Source organism: Hipposideros armiger, unplaced genomic scaffold (genome assembly GCF_001890085.2).
Source record: "Hipposideros armiger isolate ML-2016 unplaced genomic scaffold, ASM189008v1 scaffold_144, whole genome shotgun sequence".
NCBI lineage: Eukaryota > Metazoa > Chordata > Mammalia > Chiroptera > Hipposideridae > Hipposideros > Hipposideros armiger.
In genome coordinates this window covers 820,984-838,720 of record NW_017731494.1, presented here as the reverse complement: position 1 = coordinate 838,720, position 17,737 = coordinate 820,984, and the positions used below count along the sequence as shown (strand labels likewise).

At 36.9% G+C, this 17,737-nt stretch overlaps 1 protein-coding gene across 2 annotated transcripts in view; it reads left to right on the top strand.

Moving 5' to 3' along the window:
- The window catches only part of RORB (RAR related orphan receptor B), a 183,330-nt gene that overhangs the window by 147,579 nt on the left and 18,014 nt on the right, over positions 1 to 17,737 (top strand). For both annotated transcript variants that reach the window (XM_019650695.1, XM_019650694.1), the window contains 3 exons: positions 11,760 to 11,881; positions 13,241 to 13,373; positions 16,099 to 16,206. In XM_019650695.1, coding sequence (XP_019506240.1) covers positions 11,760 to 11,881; positions 13,241 to 13,373; positions 16,099 to 16,206 — 363 coding nt within the window. The remainder of the gene's footprint in view (positions 1 to 11,759; positions 11,882 to 13,240; positions 13,374 to 16,098; positions 16,207 to 17,737) is intronic.

Sequence of the window (17,737 nt, the reverse complement as noted above, 5' to 3'; positions counted from 1 at the left end):
CAGACAACACGACAATTCAAACAACCAAACAACATGCTTTCAAAAACAGAAAGATGAAAAATCTATGAAATTAGCTGTAATGCAAAAGGGGGAAATTGCCTTTTATAAACATCACCTGAGTTTGCTGTTCTATTCCATATGTTTTTCTCCAAACAAACAGAATAAAATGTGAATTCATTGGTCCCTCCTATATAAGTGTAAACATAGATTCACTGTCATAATCGTTTTGTGTTCTATTTATAGAATTTGGAATTTTAAGCATCAGAAATAGAAATAAACCTCTTTTTAAAAAAAATTCACCTATTACAGAAGGCGAGTATTAATAGTTAGGGGGATTACTAAAAGGGATTGGCCTAAAAGTTATCTAGTCCCCGTAGAGTACTACTTTATTCTATCAAGGTTACATGGAAACATAGAAGATATCACTAATGTTGTTTTATTTGGGGGGAATTCTATAAAAGTTGGTGGTGTTTCAATTGTTACTTGTTAAGAACCTAAGCAGGTGCTACGATCTTAAGGCAGCACCTCTAATGACAGATAAATATTTTATAACTGCTTAAATCTCTCTATGCATATTTATACATACATTTATATAAACATACATTTCTCTATCTATGCATATTTAACTCCTCCTTCAAAGCTGGTGCGGAGAACAGAATTTAACTCTAGCTATGTACAAGTATTTCCTATGTCCTCTAATGGCACTTGTATTGAGCACAGGTAGGCATTCAATTTAGAAGCAACTGCCTAGTAAGTCATTAAAATAAAACTAGGCTAAACTGCTGGGGGAAATCACTCAAGCAGTATGGGGAAAGGAAAATTCAGTGTCTTTAGTTCCTTTCTTGCTTTGAGGGCAAACGTGTTGTGAACTTCCACTGTCATCTAACACCACTCCCCTTGCCCCAACTACAGGCCCTCTTCAGGCATTTTAGGGTCCTGACTTCACATACTGGCCACGTGAGCGTGTTCAAAATTAGTTCAGCTTTCTGAGGCTCAGTCTCTCCATCTGAAACATACGGCAGTTGGACTAAATGACTTTGAAGGATTATGGTTCTCCCACTTCCTGGTGGGAGGTCTGGTCAGATAGATGCCCAAATTCCCTTTATTGTAGCCACTTCCCAAGGAGAAGAGGGTAGTGGAGAGGAGAGGACTTGCAGGCAACTAGGCAATGCTGAAGGATGCTGAAGAGCTTGCCTATGGCAGTAGACAGCCACGACTCCCTCCAAAGGAGCAGGACCACATTTAGGACTTTCCATAGGGTAGAATGACCCTGTTACAATTAAATCAGAGCTGTGTGCCAACCTTTTCTCTCTATCCCTCCTCCTGAAGAAGAAGAAAAAAAGAGATCCGATTAAAATGAGCATCAAGGACAACCAGAGGCAGCTCAAGGATAGGGTGGTGGCCAATCCCAAAATGCCCCAAGTTAATGTACCATCAATAGAAAGAATGAGCTGCTGTATAGATACAGCTTCGGGGTGGATCCACCTGTCCTCTCTAGCCCACTCCAACCTGATTACCTCCCCGAGGCCCTCTTAAGAGAAAAAGGGAAAGTATTAAAATGAAGATACACTCTTGACTACTAAGAGGCCAGCCTGAGGCCCAGGCCCACCCAAGTCACCTTGGTCCCTAAAGAGCAATTTACTTGACTCCTCTGAAATTTTAACACCACCTTGTTCTTTGCCACCCACAGAATATCTCTCAAGAGGCTGCTGTTTTCAGAATGCTGTATTCTATCTTAAAAAGGAATTCCCCAAGCATGGGGACTGGGCTAATCAACTTGATTTGTCATGCGTCTATGGCCATGAATTATTCTAGAGCATCCTGAGACAAAGAACAGCATAATTCTTTGCTAGGGTCACTCAAACCCATATCTTTCTAGATATCTTTTAATAACCTCAAAAAGATGGTCTAAAATCACCTAGTAATGTGTTGTAATCCCTCTACTGTCATGCTCAGGCAGGAATTACCCACAACTGGAATAAATGCCATAATATATACCAAAGCATTTTGTGACCAGCCAGGCTCTAAACAAGTATAAAGGTGATTTACATTATAAGCAACACTCACATATATGCTGAATTCAAGTACTTATACATGTACACATCTGTTTATAGCCCATGTATGCATATTAGTGTTTACATGCTTGTACCTCTCTTAATACAGCTTTCCTAATATGCTAGCATTCACTGGATTAGGTAAATCTTCTAAATCACCTTTTCTATTTTGAGTTGAAATTGTGCAAAATTGATCTTCCTCAGTGGATTTCCCCCGGAGACACTAGTTCGGAATTAATCTTTTACACAGGATTCAGAATTTCATAAGAAGACTAAATATCCACTAACACCTCCCCCTATCCCCCCAAAAAACTATTGAGAAACTATTGGAAAACCAAATCCATTTTATACACTCAATTTCAAAAGCCATGGTAGATATGAAATATTCTGCAGTAAGGAAGAGGAAAGAAGATTTCACGCAGCTTTGCCTGTGACTTACCGAGGGAGGGAATGTTTATGCGTATAAGGTAACCACTGAAACAGCCCCCACTGTTGAACAGCATTTGAAGTCATTGCAAGCTTGGACAGTGGCTCTTGGAAAAAGCTCTGAGTGGCTTTTCCACTGATTAGGGTAATATGTATTGCCTGCATTAGCCTCACTGTCAAGCGCCTATTATGGGAAGAGCTGGTTAGGGTTAAAATACCACACAGAAATGTCAATTGATGGCCAGGTTGCTGAAGGTCACCACTTTGGTGTTATTTGCATAGTATACAACCAACTTATCAGGCCCTCTTCCCCCAACCAATACAGGATTTATTTATGTGATGTTTACAAAACTGGGGAAACCTGTTGGAAATATTCCTAACTGGAAAGGGTTTTTGGTTTTTATGTGTTTTGTTTTGTTTTTGTTTTCGTTTTCGTTTTAGGTTATAAACTACTTTGACAATATGCCTTCAATATTGAAGAGAAAGAATTTACTATTTAAATTTGAGCCATATTTATGAGATCTATTGTAGAACTACTATTTGGTTTTCAGACAGGTTTGTTCTAGAACAATTTCGTGCTAAACTATTTAGAAAACACTTATTTTAAAACATTAATCAATTAAATATTACTTATGTAGTCAAGTTACTTTTAACATTTTAGATCAAATGTTTTTTAAAATGTAAAAATCGCCTCCAAAGATTTCCTCTGAATTAGTTCTTCCTAAAGGTCAGAAGTACATTGACTAAATTTCCAAAAGCGGGGGTGGGATGAGGGAAGAATTGCTTGTGTTTAAATTAGCAATCAATCCATATGTTAACAAAATCCAAATAGTAAAAGTCAATCCTAATAATGGCCCTGAGCAATTTTCATAATTAGGTCTTCATCATCTGTGACCCACTAATTGTCCTTTGGCTAGTGTGTGGAGGTGCAGTTTTTAAAAGAGAGTAGGGAAAGATTTTAATGGGCTTTAGATTATATTGTATTTGTTTGTTCTGAGACTCTCCCCATGCCTTTATGACTGAACTGTATTCTCATCCTCTGTAATTCTGCAAGATTTCTCCCTCATGGGTCAAAACAGAGAGAAAGGCCCATGTAGCCCCTCAGACTCAAGTTGCCATGCTTCGTACAGCCCTTAGGAAATGTTTCTGCTGCCAAATCCCTCTGTAGATGGAAAATTAAACCCAAAGATACTAAGACCTTTAAGATGTTAAGTGACTTCTCAAAGGGCATGAAATAAAAGTCTGTAGGGGGCCATATTGGCTTCCTCCATCTTATGCGATAGCTCCCTTAGAACTCATCAATTCTAGGACATTGAAGTAAGTTGATCTTTTCTGATTATTCTGTCTTCTATTATGAAAGTTAACTTTGAAATGTAATGTTTTCATAATAGATTCTTTCTCAATTTTCTTAGCTAATTTGAAGAAAAGGAACTGTAATTTCCTCAAAATGAGACATGCTCTATTGCAATAAAACAAAACACTTGTGATCCAAAACAGTTTTCCATTATTAAATTATTAAGAAGGCACCCTCTTAGTTCATTGGTATTGCTGCCTGTGTTTTCTCCTTTGTATATACTCTACTTAAACACAAATGCTATGTAGAGGCTTTCAGTTTTTGTTTCTGCTTTATTTGACTGCTTTCTTACCTTCTATTAAAATGCTCTTACCTAAGCTTCCTGAAATTTGAGCAAATGTTGACCATTTTATTAATCTGTTCATTCAGTCTTTGCCCAGATATTATTACTTCTATTAATCTGATTTTTCATTGCTTTCTTTATGTTTATATTTTATTGAATTGTGTTTTATCATGTTTTAATCATTTTATATAGTTAATAGCATAACCTTATATTTTATTAATATGTTTTACTGAAGAACATTTTGGTTCAGGTCTACATGAAGTAAAAATCAGTTTTTCCATTCTCTGATATAGTAATTGGCAATATAATTTGTATGAAAAGGAGACCAGAAGCTATCCTAATTCATTAGTGAGAGAGTAATGAGTGGTTGGACCATGAAACTGAGCCAATAAATGAAATGAGTTATATGTTATTTGTGCCCCCAACTCATTCTAAAAGAATTTGAGGAACTTAAATGCTAAGAATATTACTCTCTTATTGAGGCTGTGGATTACTAAGAGATGGCTGTTTTAAGATTAAATGTTTGTGATGTCTTTATGCTGACAGCACAATTCTACCAGGGGTACCAAAAAAATGTACACATTTTAAGAGCTGTTATCTATGTATTACTTTTTGAAGTTGAATTGAATTACGGTAGCAATGTGTGGTATGACATTCGCTCAAGATGGCACTAACCAAATGAGTGCTAGCATCATTCATTGTATTACAATTTTAATACAGTTTATTTTTTCCTTTCTTAAAATGTGTGTACTTTTTTTGGCACCCTCTGTATTTATGCTAAAAAAATAATGATCTCTAAATTAAGATTAGAAAAATCAGAAAGGTCTTGAAATTGACATTATCCTCTCTGACATTGTCATCTATTACACACTAACCAGTAGACTTGTTCTTTTTAATGATAGAAAACTTATAGAACTAGTGATCTATTGTCAAAAAGACAAAATGCACACTTGGTTAGATGTTTCAGCTTTCAAACAGTTGTTCTAATATAGTTACTGCCTCAGAGCGTGGATTCTGAGAAATCTTGATATTCTGAAAATCTAATGCAGGCACTTAAAAGTTGCCTTGAGCAAGTCCGTTAGAGATAACCTGGCATTAATTCAAAGTGAATCCCCTAAGAATTCTACTTTCACACTAGTATAAGCTAAACAGAGAATTGAACGGTCCTCTAGATCTTTAAGGCAAGTGATAAATTAAAAATTCATTAATCATTTTGATTGAGGCTGAGGTATAGTATTTTAGAAAGAATACTTGCAAGTTTAAAAAAAAATATCTTGTGGAGGAAAATGAATAGGGGGTATAGTTCGCCAAGAAGAAACCATCCTTTCTCATGAGGAAAAAAAAAAAAGAGGAGGAAGAGAAGGAATTAGAAAGTTCAGATGCAACCCCCTCTAGTGCTATATATAGCTGTGATCCTCAGCTTTCTCTCCTAGGTACGGTTGGGCCACGGGTGCTCTTGGTAATAACACTGAAAGCAGCAGTTTTTAAAGATATACTCAACTTTCCTGGCTCCCAGGATGTGGGATTCTAATGAAACCACCCGTGCAATCCTTGTCTGAGACACTGTAGCCTTTGGAGAGCGCCATTTGCTGAAATGTCTAGTGAGAGCTAAAATAAGCCCCTTTGGTGGAAAAAACCCGCTGAGTGGTTGAAATCAGAGTGGCAGAAGGTCACTTGCTATTTTAGTAGCTGCAAGCTGGTCCTCATTTTATAACATTACAGTTATAAACAAGAAGTTGTCACTTTGCTTGTCAGTTTACTTATTTCTCACTGAAATAAGCAGATGTCACCATTTTTTTCTACATAGAATTAGGTAATTTGGATGACTTGTTTCCAACCTTTGCTTTACTGTGTGGATCAATACATAAGAAAAGTTATTTTTCATATATTTGTTTAAGCACTCCATCAAAATGATATTTTTACATTGATACACTTGATCTTTAAAACTCTATCATTGTGAATTTTATCATCATATACATCTCAACCATCCATAAATGTCTTAAGGAGGGACTTCCTTCCTACTTTGATTTATTCAATAGATCACAATGCAGATTGCTGAGGATGGGGGAGGGATGGGGAAAGTCCTTTACAGTCTCAGAGAGAGAATAGAGACTCAACTAACTTCTACGATTATTTGGATGCAATCTATTTGGAAATGGAGGAAGGAAGTTAGTTCCAGTCCCAGGGTCCTATAATTTTTGAAAATTGCCACAGTATTGAAAATGTCCATCAATTTTATTCCAGATTTCCCTTTACAAATTTAATCTCTCTCCTCTTATTGCCCATGTCATAACTGGATTTAAGATTACCCCCTAGGGCTTCTAAGAAAGCGTGACAATTTTAACAATATTTAAATTTCTTTTTCTCAAAAATGATCAAGTGTATTTGCCTATATCAGTTTTTTTAAAACCTCTTTATTGAGATATAATTGACATACAAAAAGCTGTACATATTTAATATATACAACTTAATGAGGTTGGAGATAAGTATATACCCATGAAACCATCACCACAATCTATGCCATAAACATAGCCCTATATCAATTATTTTAAAGATGTCTAGGATTATTCTTTCACTTGAATCCCACATTGTCATTTCTATCTCATAAAGAAAGTTAGTGGTATAAGATTAGCACAAAAGCAAGATATTTTGTAAGATGATAAAGTTTATTGTGAAGTACTATGTACCTAATATATTCTCTTATGAATAAAATGCCATCATATAAATTTTTTAAAAAAGGAAGTTAGTAAATACACAAAGTGACAAATTCTATTAATTGGTTTTAAGTCTTAGCTTCCAATAAGCCTTCCTTTAAGAAAAGTATCTGGGTCAAAGTCTAAAAACAAAACAGCAATTTTATTTTTAAAGTTTTATATATATATATATATATATATATATATATATATATATATATATATATATATATATATATGTACATATGGAGAAAGAGAAGGGAGAGAAACAGAGAGATAAAGTGACAGCAAGCTATTTTTCATGAAATTAACAAATAAAAAATAAGTATCATGGGCCTAATATTAACCTGTAATTACACACCCCGTTTCCCCTGGCTAGCATCAATGTTCACACTTTATCTCGTCATGATTGAAAAGAATGACTGGACTGAGCATATAAAATTGTTCTCCTCGTTCCTTGACATTGTCTTAATAACTATCAAAGCAGCCTACATACTCAGTGATTTGGACAAATCTCTGTCTCACTGAACATACATACAGAATCTTAACTACTGAGAAGATGTAGCTGCATTTTATTTTCCACTTAAGAAATCTCTAGCCTCATTCCTGGTCTTAGGAAGAGCAGACTGTGGGGTTTGTAGACATCACCTCTGAAGGTGGTAGAATTTCCCATTAGCCAGTCATCTGGGCCATATTCCTGTTGAACCCATTATTCCAGCACAGTGCGTGCCGACTCTTTCTTCAACATGTGCCTTCTGCAGTGCAAGCTAGTTAAAAAACCTGACAAAAACTGGTCTCTGAGAGCCAGCTGCAATCCAAGTCAGGGAAACGGATGAAGGGTGTGCGATTGCCCAGAAAGATTCCATATCCTCTGCTCTTTTACCTCAGTCTCTTTGTCTAGACTTTCTCATGTGGTTGGTCCCTGGAGATGATAGCGTTTACTATTACCTTTTCTATTTTTCCAGGCAAGGACTCTTGAAAGTTCCTTTGGCTCCCAGCAGGAACTTTGCATACTGTATTCATTTCTCTCCCTTTGTCCCTTCTTTTTAAATCCTTCTCCGCTTTTCACAACTGCAGACTCTGAGTCCAACCAAGCCATCTCCTCTGATGTTCGTGCATCTTTCTAATCAACAGAATGAGAGCCCTCAGGCCTTGCTCCCATGGGACCAAGTCTAGCTTTACTGTGTGGTTTATCAACCTGAACTTTGAGAGGGTCAAGTCGGGTTTTTGCACGTGGCTCACCTTTGCACTGCAGACCCATTGAAGGAAGTGGAGGGTGGGGACTGCCTCTGCAACTGTTGCCTCTGTGTCTTAGCTTTCATTGATATGTATAAGTCTTACATCAAAAGAGATTTGCCTTTTATTTCTCACTACAAGAGTATAGGAAATAGTTATGCATGTTCTATGTTTGACTTCAAAGCCATTGTGAGTGCTTAGGCTTTAAAATCTATTAAAGGGTAAATCTAAGCTTTCTAAAATCCTTTGTGAAATAAAGCAGAAAATGGAAGGATGGGTGGATGTATAGGTGGATGGATGGATAGATGGATGGATGGATGGATGGATGGATGAATGGATGGATGGATGGAAGGGTGAACAGTTAGATGGGGGAATGAATGGACATTTTCAACATTATTTTTATTAACTCAGCATTGGTTGAGCACTACTATATTTAATGTTCTCTCTCTCTCCCTCCACCTCATTTGCAGTTCTTGTGCATGCTCATTCAGAGTTGTCTTCAATCCAGGCCCCCCTGCTCCCTCTCTGTTGTTCTTACCTAGTCCAAAATCTCCTCAGATCTTGCCTGATTTTTCACAACAACCTGATTAATCTCACATACTCTCTAATGCCATCTCTTCTTCTTTGCCATGGCCAGGACCAACCTTCTAAGAAAAAAAAAAAAAAGACAGCGTCACTCTCTTGTTTCACAGCTTCCACAAGCTCCCAATCATCTACAAGATAAAATCCAAATTCCTCATTCAGCTCTTCGGTCTTTAGACAGTTGCCATCTCCAGTCTTATATCTCCTCATCTCTTCCATGCACTCTATGTTGTAAACACTACAGACTTCTTTCCAGAAAAGACAGACTCAATTTCAAAATACCATTTGCTAGCTCTATAAAAATGGGTCTAGAGTTACTAGCTCTTTCTGAACCTCATTTTTTTCCTCAGTAAAAGAGAAATGTTGTAAAAGGTAAGCATTGTAATGACACAAACTATGTCAGAAATTATCAAGCCTATAGCTAGTTTTTTCTGTCTGTGCCCTTGTAATCTCATTCCCTCTACCTGAGGTTTATCTTTGTCTTCTCCATGTGACAGAATTGCTGCTCAGACCCAGGTCAACAGGCATCTACTCCATGGTTATTTTGCTGCTCCCTCCAGATTGAGTTAGACACTTTCTTCTTTGGGCTCCCACAATAACTCAGGGAATTTATTGCATCACGATGTATGATATATGATATAATATGATATGATACAATATGATTTTAGATCCTGAAAAGTCTTTTTTAAAATCTGTACCTTAACCTGGTATATAATAACTTCTCAAAAATATTTGTTGAATGAATATATGAGGGCACTATGCTGAGCTCTGCAGTCTAGTTCTTGAAGAGCTCACAACCTTGAAGGGTATAGAACCAACAGAATCTATACAAATAACCACAGTGTGAGTCTGACTGGAATAAGGGCTTAATTGGAGATAGACTCAAAGTGTAATGATAGCTAGGTCCTTCTACCTGAGGACACAGGGAAACAGGGAAACCTTCACCAGGAATGGACTTGTGAGTGGAGTCTTAAAGCATGCCTGTGGATTTAACTTCCAGTTTTGCTTAACCTGCCCACCTGTTTATTACGCCCACTCCTCCTCATACCCCGCAGAACCCTAAGCTTTGGTGGCAGAAGGCCAGAGAATTCTAAAACTTTGGCCAACAGTTCCCAGGAAATGTCATAAAGGAACAGATAGAGTTTTTCATAATGCAATTTGGAGCAGCAATTGTAGTTTTGCTTATAAACCTTGAAGCCTGTAAATTACTGACAAATCAGCATATCTTTGAAGATGAAAACAAACTACACCAAGGAGATTAAGGTCTGAAAATGATGAGCTATAAAAATCTATGTTTTCATTATATACCTATGAGGAATAGATATGTCTGTTTTAGATTCTAAGTAATTAGGCTGCTCAAGTAAAATTGAAACATGATGAACCGTGGCATAGCATGGTTCATGTGACATATAGAGTTAATTCCTGCCTTTTTTTTTTTTGGTAGCATAAGAGGATATTCAATAAAATTTTGAATATAAGGCTTTTTAAAGAAAGGATTTTATAAGATGATAAACAATGAAAGTCTAGATATGCTCAATGCTGAATCCAATAGAGCATAACTATAATCATAAGTTAGCATTTGCAGCACCTTCTATATCAATCACTTTATAGTTCTAATTGAAAAATTCTAATAAATATTGAAATATCTTCTTTCAGTAATACTGATCCCAAAACTATTATATTATAAAGTATCTCTGTTTTGTTTCCATTGGAGTCATCACATTGCTTCCCTGATAACAAACAATATAGAATGTCTTAATAATGATAATTAATTTATTTAATGTTTATAATGTGCCAGGTAATAAGCTATATGAGATTTTTTTTTATTTGGAAAGTTCATTAGAATCTTAATAAGCTTATGTTTGTTATTCTCTACATCACTAAAATCCATTTATTTCACACCATATATATCATCAGAAGCTTAGCAAGGTAAGAAGTTACCTAAGTACTACTTTGAGAATTATCCTGGAGGAATTAAATATGGCTATTTAGAAAAAAAAAGAATGTCATAAAGGAAGTTAAATTTAAAATGGCACAACCTGAAACACAAGAAAAAGTCAATTTCTGTATGAGCCAAGAACAGTTATCATACCAAAAATTTGGTTATCTCTATTCTACTCATACCCCACATACAGAATTCCTTTGCAGTTTGGTTTCCTAAGATGTCACCTTCTTCATGTGTTCCAGTAGCAGATGGAATTATGAGGGGACCTCTTGCCAGTTCTGTCACACTTCAAGGGATTTATAGCAGGTTTTTAAGGAGAGCTCCTGTGTCTGGCTTTATCACTCAAATTTTATACCTCCAAACCCCAAGCTATTGGTATTTAAGATACAATACGAAACACAACTCATTTGGGAAAACGGCCCCAAAAGTCTGATTGTGTTTTTTACTACTTTTTTATGAATATAATCATTTTCCCTTTTTGTAACTCTTTTTAAATTTTTCATCATAGAAAAAATTAGAAAGGAGAATATAATGGTCCAACTTCAACAATTATCAACTCATGAGTCAATATTATTTTATCTATACCCCCACCTGTTATTAATTATGTAAGATATCTACATGGTTCCAAAGTCAAATCTACAAAAATATCATCAGAGAAGTCTAGCTTCTATCCCTGTCCCCCTATTGTATTCTTCTTCCTCTATAGAAAACTGTTTTTTAGATTATTGCTTAATTCTCCCTTTTTTTAAAATATAAGCAAATACATTTATGTTTTAATTTCCCTTTCTGAGATAAACAATGGGGTCTAGTGATTTTAAAATATTTTTAAGTATTGGAGTGTAAATATCAAGACTGTTAGTGGAATTTTAGGCAAAAAAGCAAGAGGCACGTAATATGTATTTGTTTTTTAAATAACTAATTATTTGAACACATTCCAACTTGTAAGACACAGCTTTGTAATCAAAAAGAAAAGGAAAAGGCAGTAAATTTTGATTAAAAGACTCACAATTGAAAAAGGCAATAAAGAGTTTGTCTGGAGATTTAAAAATAGATAGTAGTGTTAAAAACACTAATACAATTGGAGAATCTCCAAAAGGCATTCCAATAATAAACACATTAAGAGCAGTTTTCTTTGAGCAAGTGGGATTCCATTCACAAACCCTCAAATTGATATTCTTTCTCACAGATCGAATTGCACAGAACATCATTAAGTCCCACTTGGAGACGTGTCAATACACCATGGAGGAGCTACACCAGCTGGCGTGGCAGACCCACACCTATGAAGAAATTAAAGCGTATCAAAGCAAGGTACTCTGGGAAACTAACTATGGGAAAGTATTAGAGAAACTGTGGCTTCTCTATTTCTGGCTTTCACAACCTCAGCAGTATTGACATTTTGAGCTGGACAATTCTTTGCTGTAGGGACTCTCCTGTGCATTGTGGGATGTTTAGCAACATCTCTGGTCTCCACCCACTAGATGCCAGTAGCACTCCCCTCACACACAATGAAAATCAAAATGTCTCCATGTTTCCTGAGTGGCAAAACTACCCCAGTTGAAAACCACAGCCCTACTTGAGTGATGGGGGAGACTAAGCCTACACCAAATGATTTTAGAACATCTCATGGTGGCTTCTTGGAGCCAGGTAAGAAGCAGGAGCAATTGAGAAATCACAGTCACAAACTTACACACAGAGATATGCGACAAAGCATTCTAAATGTTTTTTCTTGCCCACATGTTTAAAAAGGACCCAAGTAAAAAAGGACAACTCACCCCATATTGTTATTATTATTATTGTGATTACTTTTTGTGTCCATTAGAGAAATTTTTAATAGAAGGAATTTGTTGTTGTTGTTGTTGTTCTATATTTACATTGTTTTACTTTGGAATTGAGATCCTCAATTACAAGATCTACCAATAAATGGAATTTTAATAAAATGTATAAATGTGTTTGTATCTAAATATATGATAACAACATACTGATTTTCTTTACTGAAACAATTAAATCTTACCATTTTTATATAAATAAGGAGACAAAAGCATAGATATTGTTATGGTCAATAAAAACCAGAATTAACACACTTTGATTTTTATTTTCCATTCCAAAGTAAATAACCCAAAGATCAAAATACATTTCTGGGATTCTATATTACTTTAAAGAGAGATTTTATTTGATATCTTTTCTTTTGAAGTTCATTTTATACCAAAAAACAATCTCTGTAAGTTTTCCAAAAAGAGCACAGAATAAAAATATTACAAGTTTAGTGTCTTTCAGGTACCCATGAAAATAACCTTATAAAACCCTGTGAATGAAATTGCTATTCCTCAGTGCATAAATCTATTTTTACAAAATAGACTAAGAGCTTGAGTTTATTTAGCTGAGGCAAAGGAGGAAAAGAGTAAAGAAACTATCAATAACTATCTTTACATGCTATTGCAATATTTCCATTATTTTAGCCTGTGTATGTTGATAATTATAGTGTACCAAGGTTCAAACAGGTCAAAACACTATCTTAGAAAATACTGTTTGCCACTTTTAAAGGAATTGGGTAAGTTCCCACCTTGGGCCCCAAGTGATAGGTGAGCACCATAGGGCAACCCTGAGAATTGCATTGACTCTCCAAGTTGTACTTTGCTCCACGTACATTCTATCTTTTCTCTCTTCAAGTCCAGGGAAGCACTATGGCAGCAATGTGCCATCCAGATCACTCACGCCATCCAATACGTGGTAGAGTTTGCAAAGCGGATAACAGGCTTCATGGAGCTCTGTCAAAATGATCAGATTCTACTTCTGAAGTCAGGTAAGCAAGGAGAAGGTTCATGGAGTGGGCCTATTTTAGACCAGGATGCAGTAGACCCTTAGCTCAGGGTTAACTCTAGAAATCCTCCTTCCAATATGTAGCTCCTTTTTACCACCCACACTGTCAGCGAAGTCCCAAAGGAAATTCTCAGTAATAAAAATGCCCTGATACTCATTCAGTTCCCCTTTGAAGTCAAATACAATTTTGCTTATTGAAAGCAGAGCTATTAATTGTGAAGGTTGAGATACCCAGCTTGACAGGCAGTGCAAGTAATTAGCATGTCAAGGTGGCTGAATTGCTGAGCTGGCTCTAAAATGTACTACTTGCCTTCTGTTGTGGGGGAAAAAAAATCCAGGCTAGCTGAGCTCTGCCTCTGTGGTCATTTCCAATCATTTTAATGAGTATAGCCTGCAGCCAGAATACACTGGGCGAAACTCCACTGTGCTTGCATCTTTCCCTCCCCCTTCTGTCACACATACTCTCTGACATACACAGAATCACTTAGGAAGTAGCTCAAGAAACTCAGCACATGATTGACTTAGCAGATGCTACTACCCAAATAGAAAAAAAAATTAGTTGTCTTTCTTGGCCCTGTTTCAAAATAGAAGGTAAGAGCCAACCACCATGGTGTATATGTTAACCTTCATGGTCCTGGGCCACAGCAATAGTAATAACATACTCGTATATATATAATAACATACATATATTGTTTATGTTTACCTATGACATTTCATTTAATCATGTGAGATCTATATTATTTCCATTTTTATAGAGGAGGAAGTAAACATTCAGAGAGATGAAAGGCTCTGTTCAATATCATAAAGCCAATATACAGCAAAGCTGGCATTTGAACTTAGGCCACATAGAAGTCTAAGTTATTCTAAGTTACTGCTGCTTCACCAAATGATACAAGTTGATGCAAATCTTGACTCAAACATTAACTTGATGTATCAGTTATCTACTGCTGGGTAAAAATAACCTGCAATTTGAGCAGGGCTCAGCAGGGATGGCTTGTCTCTGCCCCATGTGGTGTTCACCAAGGCAACTTGTCTGGGGGCAGGAAGATCCGTTGTCAAATTGGATCACCTGTCTGGCAGTTTGTTCTAGTTGATAGCCCAGAGTTCAGCCAAGGCTCTTGGTTGGAGGGCTCAGTTCCTCTCTGTGTGAGCCTCTCCACAGACTGCTTGGACTTTCTCACAGCATAGTTGCTAGGTTTCAAAAGCTGGCATTCCAAGAGAACAAGGCTGAAGTGCATAGCATTTTTCTGACTTCAGAAGTTACATAGCGTTACTCCCACCACACTATTTTACTGGAGGCAGTCACAAACTCCCACCTGGGTTCAAGGGTAGGAGACGTGACTCTACTTCTTGGTGGGGGAGTGGTAAGGTTCTAGAAAAGCATGTGGAATGGAAGATATTTTTGTGACTTTCTTTGAAAAATAAAATCGACCACACTTGATAGGTGGCCTTGAACTAACCTCTCTAGATGGAAGTTTCCTCATTTGTAAAATAAAGAGATGGACTAGAAATAATGAATTCCAAATTTGGAATTGCATCAGCAGCATCAGAGGAGCTTACTGACTGTTCTGAGCCATAGGCATCATCTGAAGCCCATGGAATCTGAATCTCCCAGAAGAGAACCCAGTTCATTGTATTTTGAATTAAGTCTCATGTATAACCAGTCCATGGGCTGATATTTGGGAATCATTGGACCATATAATCTTTAACATCTCTGCTGTAAAAATGTGTTGACTCTAGTATAAAAGGCAGGGTACTTAACTCATCCATAAAAAGGGGCTGCCCTGCATTTTCTTTTTTCAAGATTTTTATTGGGGAATTGGGGGAAGGGGAACAGACAAGTTGCTGTCATTTTGTTCTTCAATCTAGTTGTGGAGGACGTTGCTTCACTGGCCCAAGTTGGCACCATCATTGCGTTCTTCCCAGGCGAGGCAGATCAGTCGCCCGCTTCTGGACGGCTGCCCTGCATTTTAACCACCTTTAAAGTATATTTTATCTTTATTCCTTTACCCAAGTGCCAAGAGAGCTTTATTTCTAAAACAGGTATTTTTCACTTGGGAAGGAATCTTGAGGGATTTCTGCATGTGTGTGTCTATATGTACCTGTGTGCATGTTTTAAAGTTTTTGAAATTCTCCTGACCTATGAAACAGTATTGCAAGGAGCAAATAAAATAATAAGAGGCCAAGAAAAGTGCCTTCCACAGTATAAATACTCAATAAATGGCATCTATTGTTTTTGCCGGGAAAGCATTGCTTCAATTATATTTGCAAATCCCCTCCCTTTGCCCCTATTCTATTATAGGTGACATCTGAGGGAAACCAAAGAGAAATCAACAGAACAAAAGAAATAAAGCACAGAGATGAATATAAAATGGTAGCATAAGAAAGGCACCATGGGTACCAAGTGTAGTCAAATTAGCTGTATGTTGCCTTCATGCAAATTTGTGGCTTCTGGGTCTGGCTGTCACCTTCCAAAACCCTATAGGGCAAAAGCCCATTTCACCAAAATGTGGAGAAATTGTGTATCAATTGTTCCTCAGGATATCAATAAATGTTCAGAGGGAAAAACAAAGATAGTAAACTAATTCATTCAATAAATATTAAGCACCTACTATGTGCCAGAGACTTTTCTAGGTCATGGAGATATAACCTCTTTATTACTGCATATATTATACATTGCTTTAGTTTTTTTTTTTTCTTTTACGTAGGTTGCTTGGAAGTGGTTTTAGTGAGAATGTGCCGTGCCTTCAATCCATTAAACAACACTGTTCTGTTTGAAGGGAAATATGGAGGAATGCAAATGTTCAAAGCCCTAGGTAAGTTTACCTTTGATGATGACACAATTTTATTAGCTACCTTCTGTTTCTCCACTCAGATTGAAATTGGTAAATGAAATGCATTGGTTCTTTTATTTTTTTATTTTTTCATTTATTTTAGCTGAGCCATCCTGCCACCTGTTGGCAGCTCAGTGGCAGCTCAACTCGGGTAGGACTCGAACTGCTGTGGCTCAGAGTTCACACTCTTGAGCAAGCTCTTAACCGACTGAGCCACTCCGCCGGTCCAATGCCTTGGTTCTTTAACGTGAAATAGCATTTCACTATTCAAGCCACCAATATTTCATCTAACTCTTCAGATCTTATAATTGTGCATCCAAATATGAAAGGAAGGAGAGGACCATGGACCCTGTTGAGACTGTGCATGCCTCATTCGGAAATCAATGAAGACTATTTCAAAAAGAGCTGGGATGCATTATAGGTCATTTTTTAAAGGGTCAGCTTTTCTTTTATCTTCTAGCTTACTGCTTTACAAAGTATTGGGTTGTAAGAAAAGTCATGATGCATTTTTGCAACGAAAAAAATTTTAAAAAGTATGTCATGACTTTTCCGACTACCCAATATATTATGTAGATCACTGGTGGTCCATGGGATGACCTCTTACATTTTTAATGTAAATTCATAATCATTAGTTAAGATACTTTAAAAAGGAGGCTCCCTCACTTGTTTCTCACTCCAAGAAGTAACTTTCTCACTGTTAATTAATGAAGGTCTGAGAGCATAGATAAAGTGGGTGTCAACCTGCCCAAAATGATCTCCCATACCATTCTTGTGGGAGGGCATGGACAGAGTCAGTCTCTGGAAGTGTTGTATATCATTTACATCCAGTCATCAGTGCATGGCATGAACGAGAAGAACGTCAGCAAAGATGGGGTGATGCCAGGAAAGGTTTTAACAATTGACAGTGCCATTTGTTCCATATCCTGCCCATGGACATCAAAGAAGGCACTGGCCTTTCACCTCTTGTGCTGTTAGTTGATATGGTAGCCAACAGCAAGCCCATCGGGGCTGGCAGTGTTTCCCTTCTGCAGTTGATACACATTCCTGTCATCTCCAAGGCTAGATTTTCAAGAAAGAAGGAAACGCCTTGGCAAGCAACTTGGGTATATTTCCAGCTTCATCAAATAAACATTTACCAAGGATCAGTGTAGGGATGAAGCATTATTTTGCCAAAATTCCCAATGGCTGAGCAACTGACCCACAAATCATTCATTTAGAAGGTAGAAATAAATGAATGCTTGCTCCTCAATCAAATTTCCAGAGAAGTTACCAAATTGAAAGATGCCTCATCTCTGTTCTAAAAGTTTTTAACAACTCATTTTGCGGCACCTGGAGACCCTACATTACCAGGTTCAAGTGCCACAAAGACTGATAGCCTTTGGCCCCTTGTACCTAGTATTTTAGGTTTTCCATGAATGCTCTCTCTATAGTAAAGGATCCCCAAATCATTTATTTAATTTTTTTTTTTAGTTGGAACTAATTTCAAACTTACAAAATCAGATTTCCAGTTGGA